General features: G+C 46.9%; 1 protein-coding gene across 8 annotated transcripts in view; it reads right to left on the bottom strand.

Moving 5' to 3' along the window:
• Positions 1-19189, bottom strand: part of dmd (dystrophin) — a 225923-nt gene that overhangs the window by 19321 nt on the left and 187413 nt on the right. For 3 of the 8 annotated variants that reach the window (XM_076723928.1, XM_076723931.1, XM_076723930.1), the window contains 6 exons: positions 7047-7108; positions 6857-6931; positions 5347-5548; positions 5147-5232; positions 4143-4300; positions 1275-1441 (listed from right to left, as the gene is read on the bottom strand). In XM_076723928.1, coding sequence (XP_076580043.1) covers positions 1275-1441; positions 4143-4300; positions 5147-5232; positions 5347-5548; positions 6857-6931; positions 7047-7108 — 750 coding nt within the window. Of the gene's footprint in view, positions 1-1274; positions 1442-4142; positions 4301-5146; positions 5233-5346; positions 5549-6856; positions 6932-7046; positions 7109-16403; positions 16637-19063; positions 19100-19189 lie in introns of those variants that run through there. The other 5 variants (XM_076723927.1, XM_076723929.1, XM_076723935.1 and 2 more) reach the window with 4 other exon arrangements.

Here is a 19189-nt window from a genome sequence, read left to right as displayed (position 1 = left end):
CAAACACCAAAGCCTTGGACAGACTGACAGTGTTTGAACAGTCATCAAGCAGAAGTTGAGATATTTCAGTAGATAATAAACGGCTGCAGAGATATTTCAGTCTTGACCAAAGCGGTCAAGCCAGGCTGCGAGCACGGGAAAAAAGTTCTATCTGCAGGCTGTCAGCCTGCATGTGATCGGGTTCGTGGCACACGGGATTCTGTGATGAATGCCTGACTTGTGGCTCCACAGTGGAAATAGAGACATGCGAGTAACTGGAATTATTCACCTGAACTGGGAGCACAGATTGAAAATAATAAACAAGCTTTGGCCAAAGAGCTGACAACGTCCATGCATCAAAAACCTGAAAAAGGAGTCAAAGTGTTTTTCAGAAGTAGCATGATGCTAGCTCATCCGTGCATTTGGCTCCATTTCATGTCGTACTCTGAGCGCTTGTTGTCTTAAATCCCTCTCACTTAACAACAATCTGTTGCTGTGAGTGGTTCTCGCATGAGGCCCAATATACAGTAAACTGAAACATATCAATTTGCCAATCATCAACGCGGCTTCTTTAATCAATGCCAAAGTTCCTTTTTCAAACAGCCAATTACAAAACACCTCACTGAGCGTCACGATAAACAGAAAAGCTCTGTGGAGCCGACCGGGGAGCCTTCCTGTGTGTGTGTGTGTGTGTGTGTGTGTGTGTGTGTGTGTGTGTGTGTGTGTGTGTGTGTGTGTGCGGCACATGAAATGAAATATGAACATCAGCATCTCTTCTCCTGCTGTTTCAATAAAGAGGAGCACTACAGGGACGAGAACGCTCACTTTGCTTTGAAAAAAAAAAAAAAAAAGCCAGATAATCTCTATAATAAAAAAGAAATGTATTTTTTTTCTTATGCTGTTGCTGGAAAATGTTAACAAATAACTACATTCAAAAGAACATATATAAGAAATGGGCTGCTGATGCATGCTCCGGGCGAGACGCTCATATGTTTAAACATCATTTCATAAAGCCCAGAAGCCAACGTCTCCGTGTGCAGTCGCTTTCATTTGGGGTTAATTGAAAATGAAATTAATTTGGCATTTTATTGCCCTCCATGTAACAAGATGAACAATATAACACTCTACGGCAAAACGGCTTCTACTCTGCTCATTTCTTTGGATAAGTGTTTCAGATCTGCTGCTCAAAGGGTGGATAACGAGTGGAACGTCCACCTTTAAAGGCCAGATAAAACAACGTATTCTTTAAGGCACACTTGTACAGTGAAACAAAAAGCGGCTTTGACTGGACCGACCTGAATCCTATGATGGGACACTCCTTACAGATGTTACACTTGGCCTGATGCTTGGCGGTCTCAGCGGCGGCCACACGGTGCAGGACGGGCAACCACACCATGGACTGAGGCTCCAGGCGCATCCAGTCCAGGAACATGGCGGCCTCCAGCTCGGGCTTGTTGTTGGCCTGGGAAGGAGATGAAGGTACAGTGAGCACGCTGTGAGAATACAACAAAGCAGTGACATCATGGCTCTTTCTTTGAAGCAGTGCATGGATTTTTAGACGGTTTGAGGGAGAATGAAAAGCCCAAAAACTGCTCCACATTACACGGTGAGTCAGTAAATATTTCATGCGTCTTGATGTTTTTGGTTGTGAAGCGGTAAAAAAACGACCTTGAATGTTCAGAGAGAGCCGAATTTAAGTCCCTGGTTCACTCAGAACTGCATCCTGTCATCCCTACTTCTGTCAATATTCTACATTTTTGAAGCCAACAATGAATCCTCATATATCTCATTCCTCCGTGCCACAGAGCTCCATTGTTGTCCAGAGACTATTGAAGCACATCAGCGAGCCTCGCTGTTGCCCTGGGTGATGTGTTCCTTCATTACATCAACACAGACACTGTCATTTATTTTGGCTCGATCCCGCATTCGCCGTCCTGCTGCCACAAACATTCACTAGAGCGCCAAATGCGGATTAATCCACCGCTGAAAATAGTCCTTAACAGAAGCAGCATTTCCTCCAGTCCGAGTGACGTTTGATAGAAACTACAGCGAGAAGCTGTTTTAGGAATTCACTCAACCTTTTCTCATGTCACGTCTCTAAAAAAAACAACAACACAGTGGCTTCACCCGTCACTTTCCCATCAGCAGGGACTCTGGGAACTCCAGGGTTTTGGAGTTTCCATGGAACTGACCCCCCTCCACACACACACATCTCCTTCTTTCTTTCTGTCTCACACCCACACTGACCTCAAAGGAAGCGGCTGGAATGAAGCGAAGCTATTTCCAGTTTTCGGACTAGTTTTAGGGTTTTAGGGCTGAGATTGGATCGTCCACCTGTGCCTGCCTGAGGGTGTGCGCGCCGCTTGTATCATATTAATGAAAGCACATTCCCTCCGTAGGTGTTTTAAATCATCTGTGATTCTGTGGAACAGAACAGGTCTGTAATGCTTCAAGGTACAAACAAAAGGACGATTAAAGCCTCAGAAACATGAAAAAAAGCTCGATGTTGACAGCTCACATATATCAAGCTGCGTATTAGTGGCTGTGTCAATCAGCGTGCGTGTAAAACGTCTTCAGTAAAACCACAGACAAAGCAGGTAGGCAGGATATGACACATGCTGATTGTGATTCCCAGGGGACTATGATTATCTCCAGAAATCACAATTTGACGCCTGCTATGCCTGCCAACCTTTCTGTTCTCGCACAGCACATAGTTAACAATGATAAAAGTGGCAGATTCACCGCTCAAACGACTTTTCGGATAGACAGAAATGACAGCCGTCAAAGCAGATTTATGAGCTGTATCTAGACAGCTAATTAACCTCAGGTTAGCTCTGTGACTCGTATCACAATGACAGCAATGTAAAGGACGTGTGTTTGACGCTGAGGCTGAAGCTAACGGGCCCCAGAGAAGGCGTAGCAATAAAGAACCAGCACTGTGGGTCTTAGTGGACGTAGTAAACTATGTTAACATCTGCATCTTACGTTAGAGCTGACAAACACACTTTCTAAACCATTCTTTACACTTTTGCTCTTGGGTTTTTGGTTTGGGAAAGCCTCCCTCCAAACTCTTTAAAGACCCTTCACTAAACGTCGCTTTACTGTACGATCAAACGACGCTGTAGTCTTCATCAAAACAGAATTATTTTCCTTTTCTTCCAGGGAAAATCAGGTTATCCTGCCCTCTGAACCTCTCTCACTACAGCACCGTGCACACCGCTTTCACACGTGCACAAAACCAAAGATCGACAGACCTTTCGTGCTTAGTCACGGTTGCTAAACTATGATTGGACAAATCCGGTTTGGAGGAGGGTTTTAGCGAACGGTCAGTTTCTACAATATTCCCTTTGTTGAACACATGACAATGGTCTTACTTTCTGAATGCGTTTGAGGGGAAGAGCTAAATTCAGTGTCCAAAGCAGGGACTTTAAACATGAAAATGCTGGATCATCTTTTGGAGATCAGGGATAATCCAGCCAGACTGCAATTACTGGAAGCCTTGTGTGTATGCTGGATTTGCTGCTTGTTTTGTGGCTCAAACGTTTACGCTGTCTGCTCCCAAACATAAAGAAGCACAAAGGGAATGCTGATGGAGACAGCCAGAGACTCTCATTTCTTTGCCTCTCTGTGCCGTCACACGCTTAATCATCTTAACACCCGCGTGCAGGTAGATATACGGTTCATTCTGCCCTTTCTGTTTGTGAGATTTTTACTCATCTGTCCATAAAAATGCCCGTGTTTCCATTCCATCAACACCTCTACAGCTGTCAGAGATCATTTGTTTGATCCCCATCATTCACTTACTGCTGTTCAGACACACACGCACAAACACGTTCCCACTCTCTGGCCCTGTTTACTGGAGGCTGTAACACACTTGGTTTTATAGATGTTTGGGCCTTTATTCTCTGCAAAGCTCTTAGTGACAATCCAGTTTCTTTCTATAAATAAACCCAGTTTAGCCTGATGTAAACAAATACTGGGACACTCATCTGGAGGGCTCTGGGCATCAGTGCAAAGACACATGTGGGCAACAGCAGCATTTTACAGGCTCGTTGCTTTTATTAGTGAGTACATTCATTATGACTGTCCGTAACTCTGAAAGTCAAACAAGACTGCTAACGTAAAAGTGTGTGTGTGTGTGTGTGTGTGTGTGTATCACGTACAAACTGGAAGCAGCTGCGGACGGAGGGCTCGATGTTGGAGCCGCCGAAGGAGGCGACCTCGCCGAGCTGCCGGGGGATCTGGATGGAGTCGTGCAGGAGGAGGCCCAGACGACGCTGATCGCAGAAACCTGTCGCACTGGCAACCTGTCTGAACAAGACTGGAGCGTGGAGAGGGAGGAGAGGGACGGGGGACGGGACAGGACAAAATAGATTTAGAGTGGATGGGACAAACAGAGAAAATAGAGAGGAATGAGATTTTTGGCTGTTTTGGCTTTCGCTGCTTTATTTGAGTGTTTTCATGACCTTAAAGTTCTCGTTGCCTGGTGAAAACTGGGTCTTAGTAACGAATTGATGCAGTAAACGTAAAACATTTTAATTAAACAACCGTCCAACCAACAGATGCATTTAAATCTTTAGAAAAATTATCTTGTGGTTACAGCAGGAATGTCAGCAAATTAGTCAGCATTTATGGATAAATTACTGAGTCCAGCGTATGAAAAGCTTCTCCTTCACTTCATCAAATCCCTGCAGCCTCCTGAAGGCAGCAGGACACATGTGTTGATAAACCTGCAGCCTCTGATTGGAGTGCTGCACCAGAGTCGCTGTGCCAGTTATCACACACGGCCCTCCACTGTGCTTACCCTCACTAAATCACATGCAAATGACATCAGGCTGCTACAAAACAGGCACACATCTCTATACACTCACATCCCCGCTCATATAAATAATCACCAACCCCCTCTTATCTGTATTCCACTTCACCCAGCCCACTGTTACTCTGCGCTGCTGCACATGCATGAACCAAAGCAGCAGGTGGAGACGCCCACACAGTCTGTGTGTATTGGTTGCTGCTCTTGCACAATATAAACACAGCCCAAATCCACTAAACTTCTGGGAAATGCAGAAACAACAATTAAGAGCAATTTGGAGCATAATGCCTCATAAAAACCCTTATATCAGTGTGTGTGTGTGTGTGTGTGTGTGTGTGTGTGTGAGATACTTACATCTGTATTTATCCTCCAGGTGAGCCTTGCAGAGCGAGATGATTCCAGTTTTGAATGACAGAGTCCGGATCTTTCCAGTGCGACCACTGTCAAGCAACAAAAGACGTTAGAGTGTGTTCTCACTGACATCATGGAAACGTGTGTGTGTGTGTGTGTGTGTGTGTGTGTGTGTGTGTGTGTGCGCAGCACGCCCCACGTACGTGTCGTAGACGTTGAGCAGCCAGTTGAGGCACATGTCGACGCACAGCGGGACGTTGACCAGGTGCGAGTGGCTCTGCTCCAGCCGCTGGTACAGGCTGGTCAGACAGGTGACCAGCTGGGAGATGTCCAGCAGCTGCTCGTTCTGCTTCAGACCATGCTGGTCAAACACCTCGCACGCCATCGGCATGCTCACCAGGTCCACTGCAGACACACACCGAGAGGAAGACGTTTAGTTAGCGCACACACACACACACATACACGCGCTGACACACGGATAAAGCGGCAGTGTGTCCTGCTGCTGAGCTCAGACTGTCCTTCAACTGGACCAACTGGGTTCAAACCCCCCGTGTTCAAAGTGTCCTTCAGCTCAATGCTGCAGAGGGACGCTCGTGAGAAGGCAACTTCACTCAAGGGATCAATAAAGTGCCACATTATTCATATTTATCATCCACTGGGATCAGTACAGAATGTGAAAGAGCGAGGAGAGAGGTGTGCTAACATACCTCAACACAGAAACGAAGTCTGCAAACTGGGTATTTATTTTGCTGAAAAATGTAGTTTCTTTCAACAGGAGCCCTGATTAGACTCTGCCGGCGGTGACTCTCGGATTCTGTCTTGCAAGTTTGCTTCCCTGTGAATTTTCTGACTCACACGACTGCAAACTTTTGTTTTCTACACACCGGCTGTTTTCCTTCTCCTCGTCCAAGAACACACGACGTGGCGGACAGCAGGGGAAGAGCGCAGAGTAGATGCTGATGAACAAGGCTTTCATTTTTAATTAGAAACTCAAACAACCACCAACTTCACACAAATGCTAAATTCCATCTGCCTAATGCTGCCTTCATGTCGTGTGGGACGAAACTCTGACATATTTAAATGTCATATTTAAAACAAATCTTCAGTTTTGTTTTGATAATGTGAGCAAAGGGTTCAGGAAACCAAAAAACCAAACTGTGCCGTGCTGCCTTCACCAAGGTTAATCACTAAACTTGCTCATTTCTATTTTTAGAAAGCCTTCATAACATAAATAGTGCTCTTGTGCTGCACGGCTGCAGCTGGCTATACGCCTTAAAACATATCACACACATAACAGCTTGTGGGCGGCTCACACTCTGCAGAGCCACCGGCAAGAGACGAGAAGGATGAGTAAACACACATATGGACACACATACAGACTGAGGGCAGAGAGGCAAAGATGGTAGAAGAAGAGAGAAGAAAAGGAGGAGGAGGAGAGAAGAATACACAAAGGAGGAAGCCAAGAGGAGACAATGGAGACGAAGAATGAAGAGGGAAATTAGGTGAATTTAAAAAAAAAAGAGGTAGGGAGATGGAGGAGAAGTAAGAACAAAGGAGGAGTGTAGGAGGGCTGGAACACAATGAGAGGAGCACTCATGATGAGAGGGGAGTGTGCTCGAACCCAGAGACAAAAGGCCTGTGTGACACACACACACACACACACACACACACAGGTATATACATGTAAAGTATATATAGGCAGAGAGTACTTACAGCAGAGAGCCTTCTGCAGGCGCCGCAGCTTCATGGCTGTTCGGTAGGCTGAGAATCGAACGTTGTTCAGGTCGGCTAAAGGAAGAGAGACGAGGACAAAGAACGATGGACTTTAACATCTCCGACTTCTAGGAGGCTCCGACGTGGCTTAAACACAGACAAACAGCGTATGAGAGTACGAGCATCTTACCCAGAGACTGGTAGAGCTCGGCCATCTTGGGATGATCCCAGCATGTCGTCTGGGTCTGGTGGCTGGAGAGGGACAAAACCAGACACAGCGGTCAGATGCCGAAACTTCACGCATGCCGAATGCTGCTTTTAGGCATTAGCTCGTAAAATAAAACATAGGTTATTCTGTGACTGCATATGCAAAAGGCAGGAAGTGAAAAGAGGTACAAACTTGTGAAAACAATGAGCTATGTGGGTTGCACCTGCACCAGCCATATGCATATCCTGACCCGCTTCTATGCTAGCAGCTCTGTGAGCCTGTACTTAGACAGAGCTGCGCTTCGAGCTAAATGCTAACGCTAGAATTCCAACATGCTCATAATGACAATGCCTGGCCACTGATAATTAGCAGGTAATAACGTTCATTAATAACTTTATTATTCATCAGGACTGTGTTCAAGCTTACAGTGAGCTTATTTCTACAGAGTGAATAAATCTTCAAAGATCATGTGTGTTTTGTTCCACTCAAACAGCAGCTGCTGGCCTGAACGCAAGGTAAATATCAGAGGCATAAGAGGTAGTTCCAGCGACTGTGCCTTCCTGAAAAAGCAGCAGAAGGCGGACAGTCCTTTTGGGCAACACAGAAATGAACCTCGGCCGCTGGTGAATTAGATCAGCTTCCCCAGAATCCCACACTGTGTCACTAATCCTGCTGTTTGTGTGTCTCTCCCCTCCATCTCATAATCTGAGAAAATAACAACGCAGTGTGGCACAAAACCACAGAGACACTCATCCTCCCTGCATCGGAGAAGTGCGATGGAGGAGGAGAGAGAGGAGGCAGAGGGAGAGAGAGATGGTTGCTGTGTCATTCTCCCCTCACACATTCTCTCCTCGTGACTGCTGCTCCCCACTCGCAGGAGACCCGGCTGCGTATCTGTGTGTGTTGGAGACACACTGCGTGATTTACGCCTTCAGAGCTGCACTGAGGGATGTGTATTTTCTCCTGCACCAGAATAACGGCGCTAATCACGACGATATTTAAAGAATCCGCGCTTCTCGTTCGAGGTCTTGAACCCTTTTCTGTTCCTCGAGCTGCGGCACACGTCCTGTGTCGATCCCGTATTGTGCGTCCGTCCACTCGTGGGTCAGGACTAATTAACCACGCCGACTTCCTCGCGACCCGTCACACTTGGTGAAATGAAGCACTTCTGAGGACAATTTGACTTCTTAAAAAGGGACACGCAGAACAATGAGGCTGTCGGCGGGAACGAGGCGGGCCGCGAGAATTCAGAGAACGACACCTCTGAGAAACGGACGAAAATAAGTTTCCTTTATGTGAACATGGCTGGACGAACTCGCCGCAGGGGCCGGAGGCAAAAACGAGCAGCTTGGCCCATATTAAAGCCCCCAGCTCCTCACACTCGATATGCATCGTGCACACATTCCCTTTGCTTAAGTATCGCCCAGCTCAGACGTGCTGTGTTGCTATACATTTAAACATTAATTTAGAAATGGGTCTTCAATGTTCACCCCCCCCCCCCCAAAGGCCCTTCTTATGTCAGCTGATATTATACTTGTTCCTAAACGTATTTGCAGATGAAACTGAAGCTGAAAACACAACGGATGGTGAAATCCAGAGGGCAAATAATAACTCATCTGTCGGACAATAGCTAACGTTAGCATTCACCCACCTCCTGGCTAACACTACTGTTAGACAGTGTTACACGATATGACAGGAAAGGCGTTAAATTATTGAGATAGATGTCCTAATAAATTGGTTTTCAAAGTAAAACACACGCACAAATTTCAGTTAAAAGCTCTTCCTTACAGACTTTCTTCGCTTTGCCAACAAAGCTGTTGTATTTGTGCGACCTGTTATCATTTTAATATGATAAAACACGAACCCAAATGTGTGACATGACACTCGTTTTGTGTCATCACAACTCGTTGCGTACAGGCAGAGGCTGTCTGAATAACGTGACGTGTCACTGCTGCTTGTTTGCTGCTTTATTACCTTAAAATATGGTGTCAGTATTTGCTCCGTTGTACAACAGCCAACTCTCTCCATATGCCCTCCCAAACATTTCTTGTTTAATCCCAGCCGAGTGTCATGATCTGAGCTCTAATTTGCATTTCATGGCATCTTTAAACACCCACTCTGAATTGAAACGCCATCTAGAAAACACTAAAACTCCTCTTAAACTAAACGGCAGCAAAAACTAATTATTGTTACTGTAAAGCAAAGGGCTGATTTTCCTGGTAATTAGTTCCACTTAGCTGCTGTTGTAATAATTATTGTACTAATATGATAAGAAAATCTGGATGGCTAATTCCAGCTGCATTTATAGCCAAGTGCATCCATTTTCCAAAAAGAAATTAATAAATAATGTGAGAAACGCTCGGTGCCACAGTAAATGTGACTGAAGTGGTGTCAGATAGATGCTACTGTAAATGTGATGCTGATGTGCCAGCTGTCTGTTTACAGAAAGCTAATGGAAGCCACATGTCTTAACAGCCAGGCAATTAAACTTTTTTTGTTCCGAGCACATCAAATATTTGAAAAGTCCTTCACAGGAGACAGAGAACAGTGGAAGCTCAAGATTTCCAGCGCCTTCCGCTTTATATATCAGATGGTTAATAAATAGACGTTTGGCTCGCCGCAATCCTGGAAACGAGATTTAAGAGTACGTGTCAATCAGGGTGTCTGTGAGGCGTTCGTCACAGTGTTAAATATAGGACAGTTAAACGGCTATTTAGCGCCAGTTAGAATGAAATACTGGAGCCATTTTGTCGCTGATAGGAAGATGGAAATGAGGCCGGAGCTGGAGAAAACACTCCACACGCTCAGATGTTTTAAAAAACACCGTTTCTTCAGCACAGGTGTGCGAGATCAGGCTCACACGCATGTGAGCGGTGGGCGTAGAAAGTGGGCGACCACTGAAGCGCAGCGGGCGTTGCGAGTCAGTGGTAGAAAAGCAAACAAAACAAACAGCTAAAAAAACAGCAGAGCTGTTTAAAATAAGGCGCTGCCGCAGACAAAGCACGGTTTTCTGCTTCATAACTCTGGCCTGAGGCCCGCCGGTGCACCGACGCAGCTCATCCCGGCTTGTTAAAAGCACACATGTTGAGCCGGTCGCACACCAGCGCGGCTGCAGTTAACCTTTGTCTGAAAAGCAGACGCTAATAATCCACACGCGGGGTCATTTTTTCCGCATCGCCCTTGTTTTTCTCTCTCCTGCCTCTCTGCCACACTCCCACTCCAGATAATGAGGAGAGGGGTCCCGTGGTGAAGAGCTACTTAAAAATCCTCTAAGTTCAGAGTCTGTGCAAACAGTAGCTCAGTCACTCAGCTCGTCGTCGGCGCGCTGCTCCGAGCCACTTGGACAAATGCTTCTAATAACCGTGCAGCATCAAACGCGCAGCTGCTTTCAGCTGGAGAGCTGCACAGGCTGGGAGATGTGGGCTTCTGAGTGAGGGGTGGCGTACTTCAGCTCCCTCACGTCCTTGTGCGCGGCAGGTAACTTGCAGCTGTTTACATCAGCCACTCAGAAGCAAACAACAGCAATAAGGAGCACTTCCATTTCCACATAAAACTGAGAGGATCTCAGTCCCCGATTCTCAACCGAGGGGTCGAGACCCAACCGATGGAAGAGGGGGCTGGTTTATCGAGCGTTTGGTCGGGATGCTGTGTGATGCTGTAAACTCCTATAGATTCCTCATGGAGTCTGGAGTGAACGTCGTTACATCGAGATCCATTTCAGGAAAATCTTCCTCTTAAGTTTAAGATTATGAAAGGAATAGTCCTGAATCAGGACCTCCAGGATTTGGGTCAAAAAAAAATGAGCGATAAGTCGGCAACCCTTGATCCGTTTCATCACTATCTCACACTTCTCGCCTCATTTTCAGGCTGCAACTCAAGATTCACTGTCTGTCAATTCATCCCCTATTTGCTCCATGAATCAATTCCCTGTTTGGTCAATAACACATCATAAAACAGTGAAATGTGCCCATCACAACACCCACTGACCATCTTATCGTCTTTCCTGAAACACCCCTTCAAAATAAGGCGACTTTACCCCTTTTGGTGTGATATTTCTAAATGTTTAACTTGGCGAGAGGCTTTTCGACTTCGGTTCGAGCCCCTCGCTGCTGGTGTGTCCTGGAGCAGACACTAAACCCTCTCAGCTCGTGGGGTGTCTTGCTGCCTCGGACCCTCCACTCCTTCCATTACATTTCACTCCAAGCCTCAACTTCCCGGCCCCGTCTCTGCCACATCACCCACCTGTCCCCAACGCCTCATCTGTCTCCACCGCCCACTGCGGCTTCAGCCTCCTATAAGAAACCCGTCAGTTGTTTGGAAGAGGAGGATACTGCATCTCTTTCCTAACATTAGCTCACAGAAACACACCTGACAAACACACATTGTTCCAATATGTCAACAAAATCCAGAGCCGCTCTCCGATTACTTCCCACCACATGTCCCATCGGGACTAATGAACAAAAAAAAAAACACAACAGAACAATCATATATCAATGGTGGCCTGCAGGAACGAAGCATCTCCAGTTTTGACTTTTTTTTTTCTGCTCTTTGAAAGCTGACACCGTCTCCCTAGAAAACGCATCATGGCCCCAGGACAAGCCAAAGTGTTGATAATGCATCGTAAACTGTCAAAAGATAAAGCAGCGCACACTGAGCCGCTCCGGCACAGCAGTCAGGGATTCGCTGCCTTGCTCGAGGGTGATCTGATTGAAGCTGATGAGGGAGGGGGAAAGCCTTCAACGTTCACATCCCCCCACCTACGATTTCCTCTCACGAGCGGGGACCGAAACCAGTAGACAAAAACAGTTTGATCTCACTGAGATGAAGCAGCCAAACAACTCAGACCAAAAGCAGAAAACACAACCCGAGGAGGGTGGTGCTCGTAGAGGGCGTCCAAAATCAGTGGGATTCGTCCTCTGGGGACCGTCCGTCCAAACTTTCGTGGCAGTCAGTCGAACAGTTGAAATATTTCAGTCTGGACTGAGCAGCAGTGCCACTGGTGGAGCTACGCTGCTAGCATGGCTAATGAAAGCTTTGCATGCAGTGGGAGGAGATCCAAGTGAAAATAATGCTGGTTTGAAGCGTTTATGAAAGAAAATTTAATGCTTCTTGAGGCCGTTTTACATGCACATTCAGAGAGTCCCTGACTTCAGCAGCTGATTTCCTGTCAAATCACACAAAGCTTCCAGTCAGCGTCGAACCTCGCCGGTCGGTCGACCATCGAACCAAAGCAGCCTGCTCCTGCTCACACTCCACAGATAACAACCAGCAGGAAAAAGCCTGAATCTCACCAGATTATTTCCCCCAAAAAATATAAGACATTCCTCTGTGCAGGATTTTTTTAAAGTTGGATTGAACTGCAGTCTTTTTCTGACAGCGATAACACACACACACACACACACACGCGTGTGTGCCGTCACACAATAACACACACCCCCACATGCTTGCGAACACACAATGATACATATTGCAGTTAACAGGCAGCTGAATAGCTCATTGCGGCGGTGACAGATAGGCGTTTTAAATAATGGATCCGCACAGAGACACGAGTGTCACTTCTTGCTGCAGTCAATTACGGCTCTTGGATGAATGATTAAAGGTGGTTTATGGGCTACGGCGACGTCTTCCTCTGCCTATCACTGAGAGTGAGCCCCGACAGAATGTTTCCTGCACACCAGGCGTCTGAATGAGCTCAGACAATGGCCTTCAGGGATGTAATGCGAACAAGAGGGAAAAAAGCGGGCGAAAAAGCATGAAAGCCATATTCATCAGCTGGATACGAGGGGAAGCTGTTTGTCAAAGAGGAGCTAAAAGTACCGACAAAACCTGAGGGATCCCACAGAGCTGAAAGACAACTCTAATCATTTTCCTTCTGATAATTCATCATCATGATTAGAGGTACTATTTTAGAAACACTATTTCCTAAAACAGCTGGTCACCGTCCTTTCTGACTCAAACGGGAGTAAGAGGCGCGTTTTCAGTGGCAGATGAATCCATATTTGGCATTTTAGTGGCTGTTTTCAGGAAGCAGGACGGTGTAAGTGGGAGTCACAAAACAAGTGTGTGAGTCAAAATAAAGCAGTGTGTGTTCATGGTAATGAGGGAACATGTTATCCGCTGCGACGGCGCGGCTCGCTGATGTGTTTAATAGTTAACAAAGGAGCTCTGTGGCAATAAGATACCAGGCTTTGATACACACACAGCACTTGTTAGTGGGATGCAGTCGCTGTTGGTTGGGCTCTGCACACGGGAGGAAAAACACAGAAGATCACCGGACTTGTCTTTCAGGTGCAGGAGCCACTTTAATAACCGCCCGTCATTTAAACATATAGAGCTGGACGATCAGCTGATCGATCACTGTTGATGTCTTACGCAAGAAGCTGAAATCGCAGAATTTCTGGAACGTTTGTGTCATAAATGAATGAAAGCATTCACCTGCTGGAGGGAAGGCTTCCCTCACCTTAAATCCCAGATTAACACCTGGACACACCTGCAGGATTTATAACAATCACGGTCCAGCGTTCTGCTTACACAGGTGTGACGTGGAAACCTGAAACCTCCAGCGTACACACACATTAAGCACAGACCTAACAGTGAAGCAGGAGATATCCTGTGTCCAGCTGTTTAACTGTAGAACAATAATCAGATTTTTACATGTTCTGCATGTTATAAAACATGTGTAAACAGTAATTTTTAGATATTGGGATGTTTGATAAGGCAATAAAAGCATTTTGATGACCTCACTCTGGCCTTCAGAAAATTGTGAAGGCATTAATTTCAGAGAGCCAAACTCCACTGGTTAATAAGAAACACCATGAGAAGCTCCAGCCCCGCCACGTTGAACACTCTCAACCCTGAGTGCTGCATTAGCTGAGCTTTACCTGCAGCGTGACCTGAGGGCGAACCAGTGGAAATGATGGTTTACCACGAGTGTCATTTATAAATAATTGGCTGCATGCACAGATAGGGAGGGTCAGCCCACCGTAAACCTGACACACACGGTCCTCGAGCTGACCTGGTTCAACTCTGAACAAAAGAGATTATTGAACCGAAATGGAACAAATTCATTCCCTGCACATTTTACTTTGTGACCTTTGGCAAACGTTTTGTTTTCTCAGCCTCCGCCTGCTCTAATAATCAATGTGAAATCGCACGAAAGGAGGGGGAGACGCATTTCAACGCCTTTGGCTTCAGGAGGTTGAAGCCAGAGGTCTCTATGAGTGAACACATGGAACTGAAAACTTTTAAAATCAATGTAATCAATCGTCTGCATCATCGTCACAGCTACAATCTGCACGTCTGCGCGCATTCGCTTCACTCTCCACACATGAGGGAACTCTGAACTAGATTCATACAAATATCTGAGCACCAGTTTCACACATGAAACGTGGGATTAACTCTTCCTACAGCGATGGCACATCGTCTCTCCCAGAAAGTCCAAAAGAGGAGAAAACAGAAGCAGGTCCTTTCTTTTTCTGGAGCGGCGGACATTCATATTTTACATTTTGGGCTTTGAGCTGCAGGATTTTGCTGGGCTAATCGTCCCCCGAGGACTGAGGAAGACGGTTATTAAGAATCATGATGAAACTTTTCTGAGAGCTGCTGCTCAAAAGGTCTTCACGCCAGAGGCATCGTCCTCACATGCTGATACAGAAATATAAAATGTTGTCTTGATGCCAAAGTTATTTATCATTCAAACTTAACACCTGAAAAAAAAAGGCCTGCAGCTTGAATGTGGGAAAGTTTCTTCTGTCACCGTCTCTGAATGCAGAAATTCAGCCATAAACACGGAGCGTTCGGCAGAAATGGAGCTTGTGGTTGATAATCATCTACAGGAACACAAAGACAGCACACACAAGCCATAACAGCCATGCCTGAGCATGTCTGCACAACTATCCAGCAACCACGGTTGAATGTGTGTGTGTGTGTGTGTGTGTGTGTGTGTGTGTGTGTGTGTGTTGAGGCTGTTTATCCATCAGCTGTATTTAATCAGTGCTGCACACACATACACCTGCAATCATACTGGTGCCAAAAATCTGCACCAGCAAGCCCGCATCCTCTGCTCTCATTTCACCAACTCCTGAAGTGTGCACGCACGCACGCACACGCGCACACAGATGTATGTAGTATCAGCGCAGGGCACCGACATCCCACTTCACAGCCACGGGGACGATCAGCGGATGATCCGGACCGCGCATGAACAGCACACATGAACCTAAAACCCCGCTGTTTGCGCTGAAAAATGAGGCCTGGCATTATTTCCCTGCCGAAAATAGACCAACGCAGCACATCAAAATCGCCGTGCACGGTGCGCGCGCACACGCACACACACCCAGCAAAAGCACACTGATCCAGACACGGGCTGCTTTGCTGGCACGGAGGTGACTGTGTTTGCACCTCCGTTTGCGACTGTGTAGGAATGCAACACAGCGATCGTTGCTGCTTTGCTCGGCGGGGCTTCTCCTCTCCAGCAAAGGCTCAGCCAACGCACCACACACACGCATAAATTAACACAAATCCCCGTCGGGCCAAATCCAAACACATACGGGCAAATAAACGCAGGCAGCGCGGAGCTCCGCTTGCAGCCTGTTCGCTTTAAAGCATCCGATGCCCTCCTTTATGTTCCCAACATGGCAGCAACTAGCCAGAGAAACAGCGCAGAGAAAAGATTCAGAGTTCGGGAAATGTACGTGTCGGGTATCCGGAGGGGACGGCGGGTCGAAGAGGCTCGCTGGGCGCACACCTCGCCTCGATCCGCGGCAACAATCACGACCAACAGCCGCTGGGAATGAAGAGATTTGGTTGGGTTTAATGGCTACCAAACATCACCGTTTTCCTCCCTTTTAATGGAAAAACTGACGTCCTGTTTTCCTTTGCATGCACCGTGCGCTCTGTCCCTTAAATGCAAATGTGCATCTCTTACATGTACACTTGTGAAAATGTTTGCTGGATGCTTCAAAAATTACCCCAAAATGCATGTGAACATGCTAGGTGACATCTTCTCCACATGCATTCAGGAGAAGACTTGCACGTATGGATTAAGAGCACAGCAGAAGGCACGTCTGTTTTCCCATGTCAGAGGCGAAATGTGAATGCATCTTTGTCCGGTTTCTAAACATTCACACGCCTGTTTCGGGTTTTCTGGAGTCCAGCTGAAATAACGAGTGTTTGCTGCTGAGTGTCGGGACGTCTGTGCCCCAGCTCGCCGCCTCTCTGCTTGCCATGAAAGCCCACAGCCGATGTGTTGTCTGTGTGAACAGGTTTACTGCATGACGACCAGCACAATTACCATCACCATTATTTATCGCCACCATAAACGGTCCCCAGCCCAGCACTCACTTCCGAAGCTGCTCCCGCATCGCCGGGCGATCAGAGCGCTCCGCGTCCGGTAGAAATGAACCGATTCCCGGGCAGAACCGAGGCGATGTCCCGAGCCTCTCCGCGGTCCGACCAAGCGTCCTCTACCACCGGAGAGAGGCGTCCGAGATCACGGTGTGTATCGTACGTGTGTGTATGTGTGTGCTCCTCTGCAAGCGGCAGCGGTGGGTTGCAGAGGCTGACTGGCCAGCGAGACACGAGGGTCAAACGCGCCGGAATACAACAAAGACCACTTCCGCCCATTGCTTCAAAATAAAAGAATACAATTTCTACTTTTTTTTGTTGTTTTTTGACAAATTGTATAAAAAAAATGTACACACACATATAAATATATACATGGACTTTTTTCTTTTTCCCCAGAGATGCTATTGGTCCCACCAAGCTGGTGATTGGACAAACACAACACATGGGAGTAATTAAGAATAATTAAGTCACTAACTAAAACTTTTGGAACATATTCACCTCACATTTGAAGGTTATCATATGACTCTTTGCCAGACTCTTGCTAGTCTTTTAAGCGTCCCACAGGGCATTGCTAGATTGTTCCTTTGCTGAACGTGTTTCACTTGCTGAGTTCACCTTTAGCCATTTAGCCTTGCTAAAGGACACGTGTGGGGCCTCACGAAAGAAACCATTATTTCCGCACCTGTTTAGCTTTCTAACAGCTTGCTTCATCCGTTTACAGTGAATCTGACACAAAAACAACACATTTTGGAGGAGTGATAGACCCAGGAAGTAAAGGTATAATTAATAACATAATAATAATCAGTGTAGTCCTTTTAACCGGAAGCTTTTAACAAGTAACCTTCATTGCATGTCAACATATCCTCTCTTAATTTGAATATTTTTTACCTGCATGTCAAAGTTAAATTTAAGCATAAATTGCATTCAAGTCTGTATTACCAACTCCACAAAGTGGGAGTGCCCAGTGCCCCAGACCAATGGGTTAATTCACCCTGGATGCTCGTGGCTGGACATAAAGGCTACACCAGAAATGTCACGGAAAAAGGAAGCAATACCGAAGTGCGTTGACATTTATTTTGAAAATCCAACTGAGCATATTTCCGGTTTTCTCTTGTCTGCTTCTGGGAAACTTGACGCAGCTCAGCTTGGTGAGGCGGAGCTCAGGCTCCCTGCCTCTGCCTCCCTTCCCCCCATCCCGCTGTTTCTGAAAGCAAAGGAGCCTCGATACCATCCGAGGAGGTTTTTCACCTCCCTGACAGAGAGAGAGAAAGAGAGAGAGAGAGAGAGAGAGAGAGAGAGAGAGAGAGAGAGACTCTGCTTTTCAAGACAGATTTCCACAGTCAAGGCCATGGAAGAGAGAGAGAGAAAGAGAGAGAGAGAAGAAGAAAGACGGAGAGAGAAGAAGAGACAAAAAGGGAAAGGAGGTGGAGAAGGAGAAAAAGGGTGCTTTTTGCTTTTGCAGGGCACACAGGAGAGAAGAGAGGAGACAGGAAGAGAGAGAGGAGAGGAAGAGGAGGAGGGGGGTCTCTTTGCTTTGGGAATCAGTGTTCAAGGCTTGAGAAATGTAGGCTATGTTGCACCAGCAAAGAGGGAAGCACAGCCTGTAATTCATGAGCAAGTCTCAACTGTTATTTTATCCCACAGCAACAGTATGTCTTTATACCTGAGTGCGTGTGTGTGTGTGTGTGTGTGTGTGTGTGTGTGTGTGTGTGTGTGCAGCAGAGAGACAATGAGAGCTTGAGACGGAGGAAGGGGACGGAGAGGGATGGATTCAACACATCAAACAGTTCCTGATTACTGATTTTAAGCCGACGGACGTCATTTCGTGGCTGACTATGTTTGTGTAGGAGGCTGTGGATTAAAACTCCATCCGTGGATGGGGGCGCTCGCTTGCATTGAGGCAAACGAAAAAGAAAAGGGGGTGGGGGACAAGGTGGATGTTGCAGGTTTGAGGAAATCATGTCCAGGAGCAGACAAGTGATGGTGCAGAGGAAGCAGTTGGTTGGCCATATGTTGTCACCCTCTGCCCTGAATGTGTATGAGAGTGTGTTTGTATGCATGAGACACACTGTGGCTGTGTTGAGTGTGTGTAGGCCGTAGCCTGAGTGGGAGTATTGTATATTTGCACACTGCTGCTGCAGTGGATATGCTATATGGCCAGAAGTGTGCGGACACCCCTGCAGACGTTGCATACGTTTGGTTCAGGGTTTTTTTGTCATGGGTTGTGATTTCCACTGAGACAGCCAATGACATTTTAAACAGCAGTACGCTCCTCGCTTTGTGGCAACAGTTTGGGGGTGGCTCTTGATTTTCCCCGCATGGTGTGGAAGAACTTGACTGGCCTGACCAGAGCCCTGACCTCAACTCAATCCAACACCTGTACGCCGACTGCGAGTCAGGCCCCGGTCACCAACCTCACTTATGCTCTTGTGGCTGCGGTGGGACGGAATAAAGGCAGCAGAGGCTGAAATCTCCTCACTTAGGCTACATCCTACACTTCCCATAATGCATCTTTTGCTCCACGCTCCCAGTCTAGTGAACCCCACATCTTTGTAACTCCACACCTGCGTGCTTGCTCGACGTGCATGCTGTGCAGTGAAGGATGTGTATGTGTGCGTGGACAGGTGTGTGTGAGCGTGTGGTCAGCTGGCACTCACAGGGTCTCGGTCATCTGGTCAGGTCCAGCTTTCTCTCTGCGTGTGGAGAGGAGAATCTGTCACTTCTCTTTCCCTCCCTCCTCCCTCCTTCCTCCTCTCTCCTTCTCTTAGCTGGACACGCTTGTC

This window comes from Chaetodon auriga, chromosome 23 (genome assembly GCF_051107435.1).
Source record: "Chaetodon auriga isolate fChaAug3 chromosome 23, fChaAug3.hap1, whole genome shotgun sequence".
Classification (NCBI taxonomy): Eukaryota; Metazoa; Chordata; class Actinopteri; order Chaetodontiformes; family Chaetodontidae; genus Chaetodon; species Chaetodon auriga.
The sequence above is the reverse complement of the archived record's forward strand: the minus strand, read 5'-3'. Positions and strand labels throughout refer to the sequence as shown.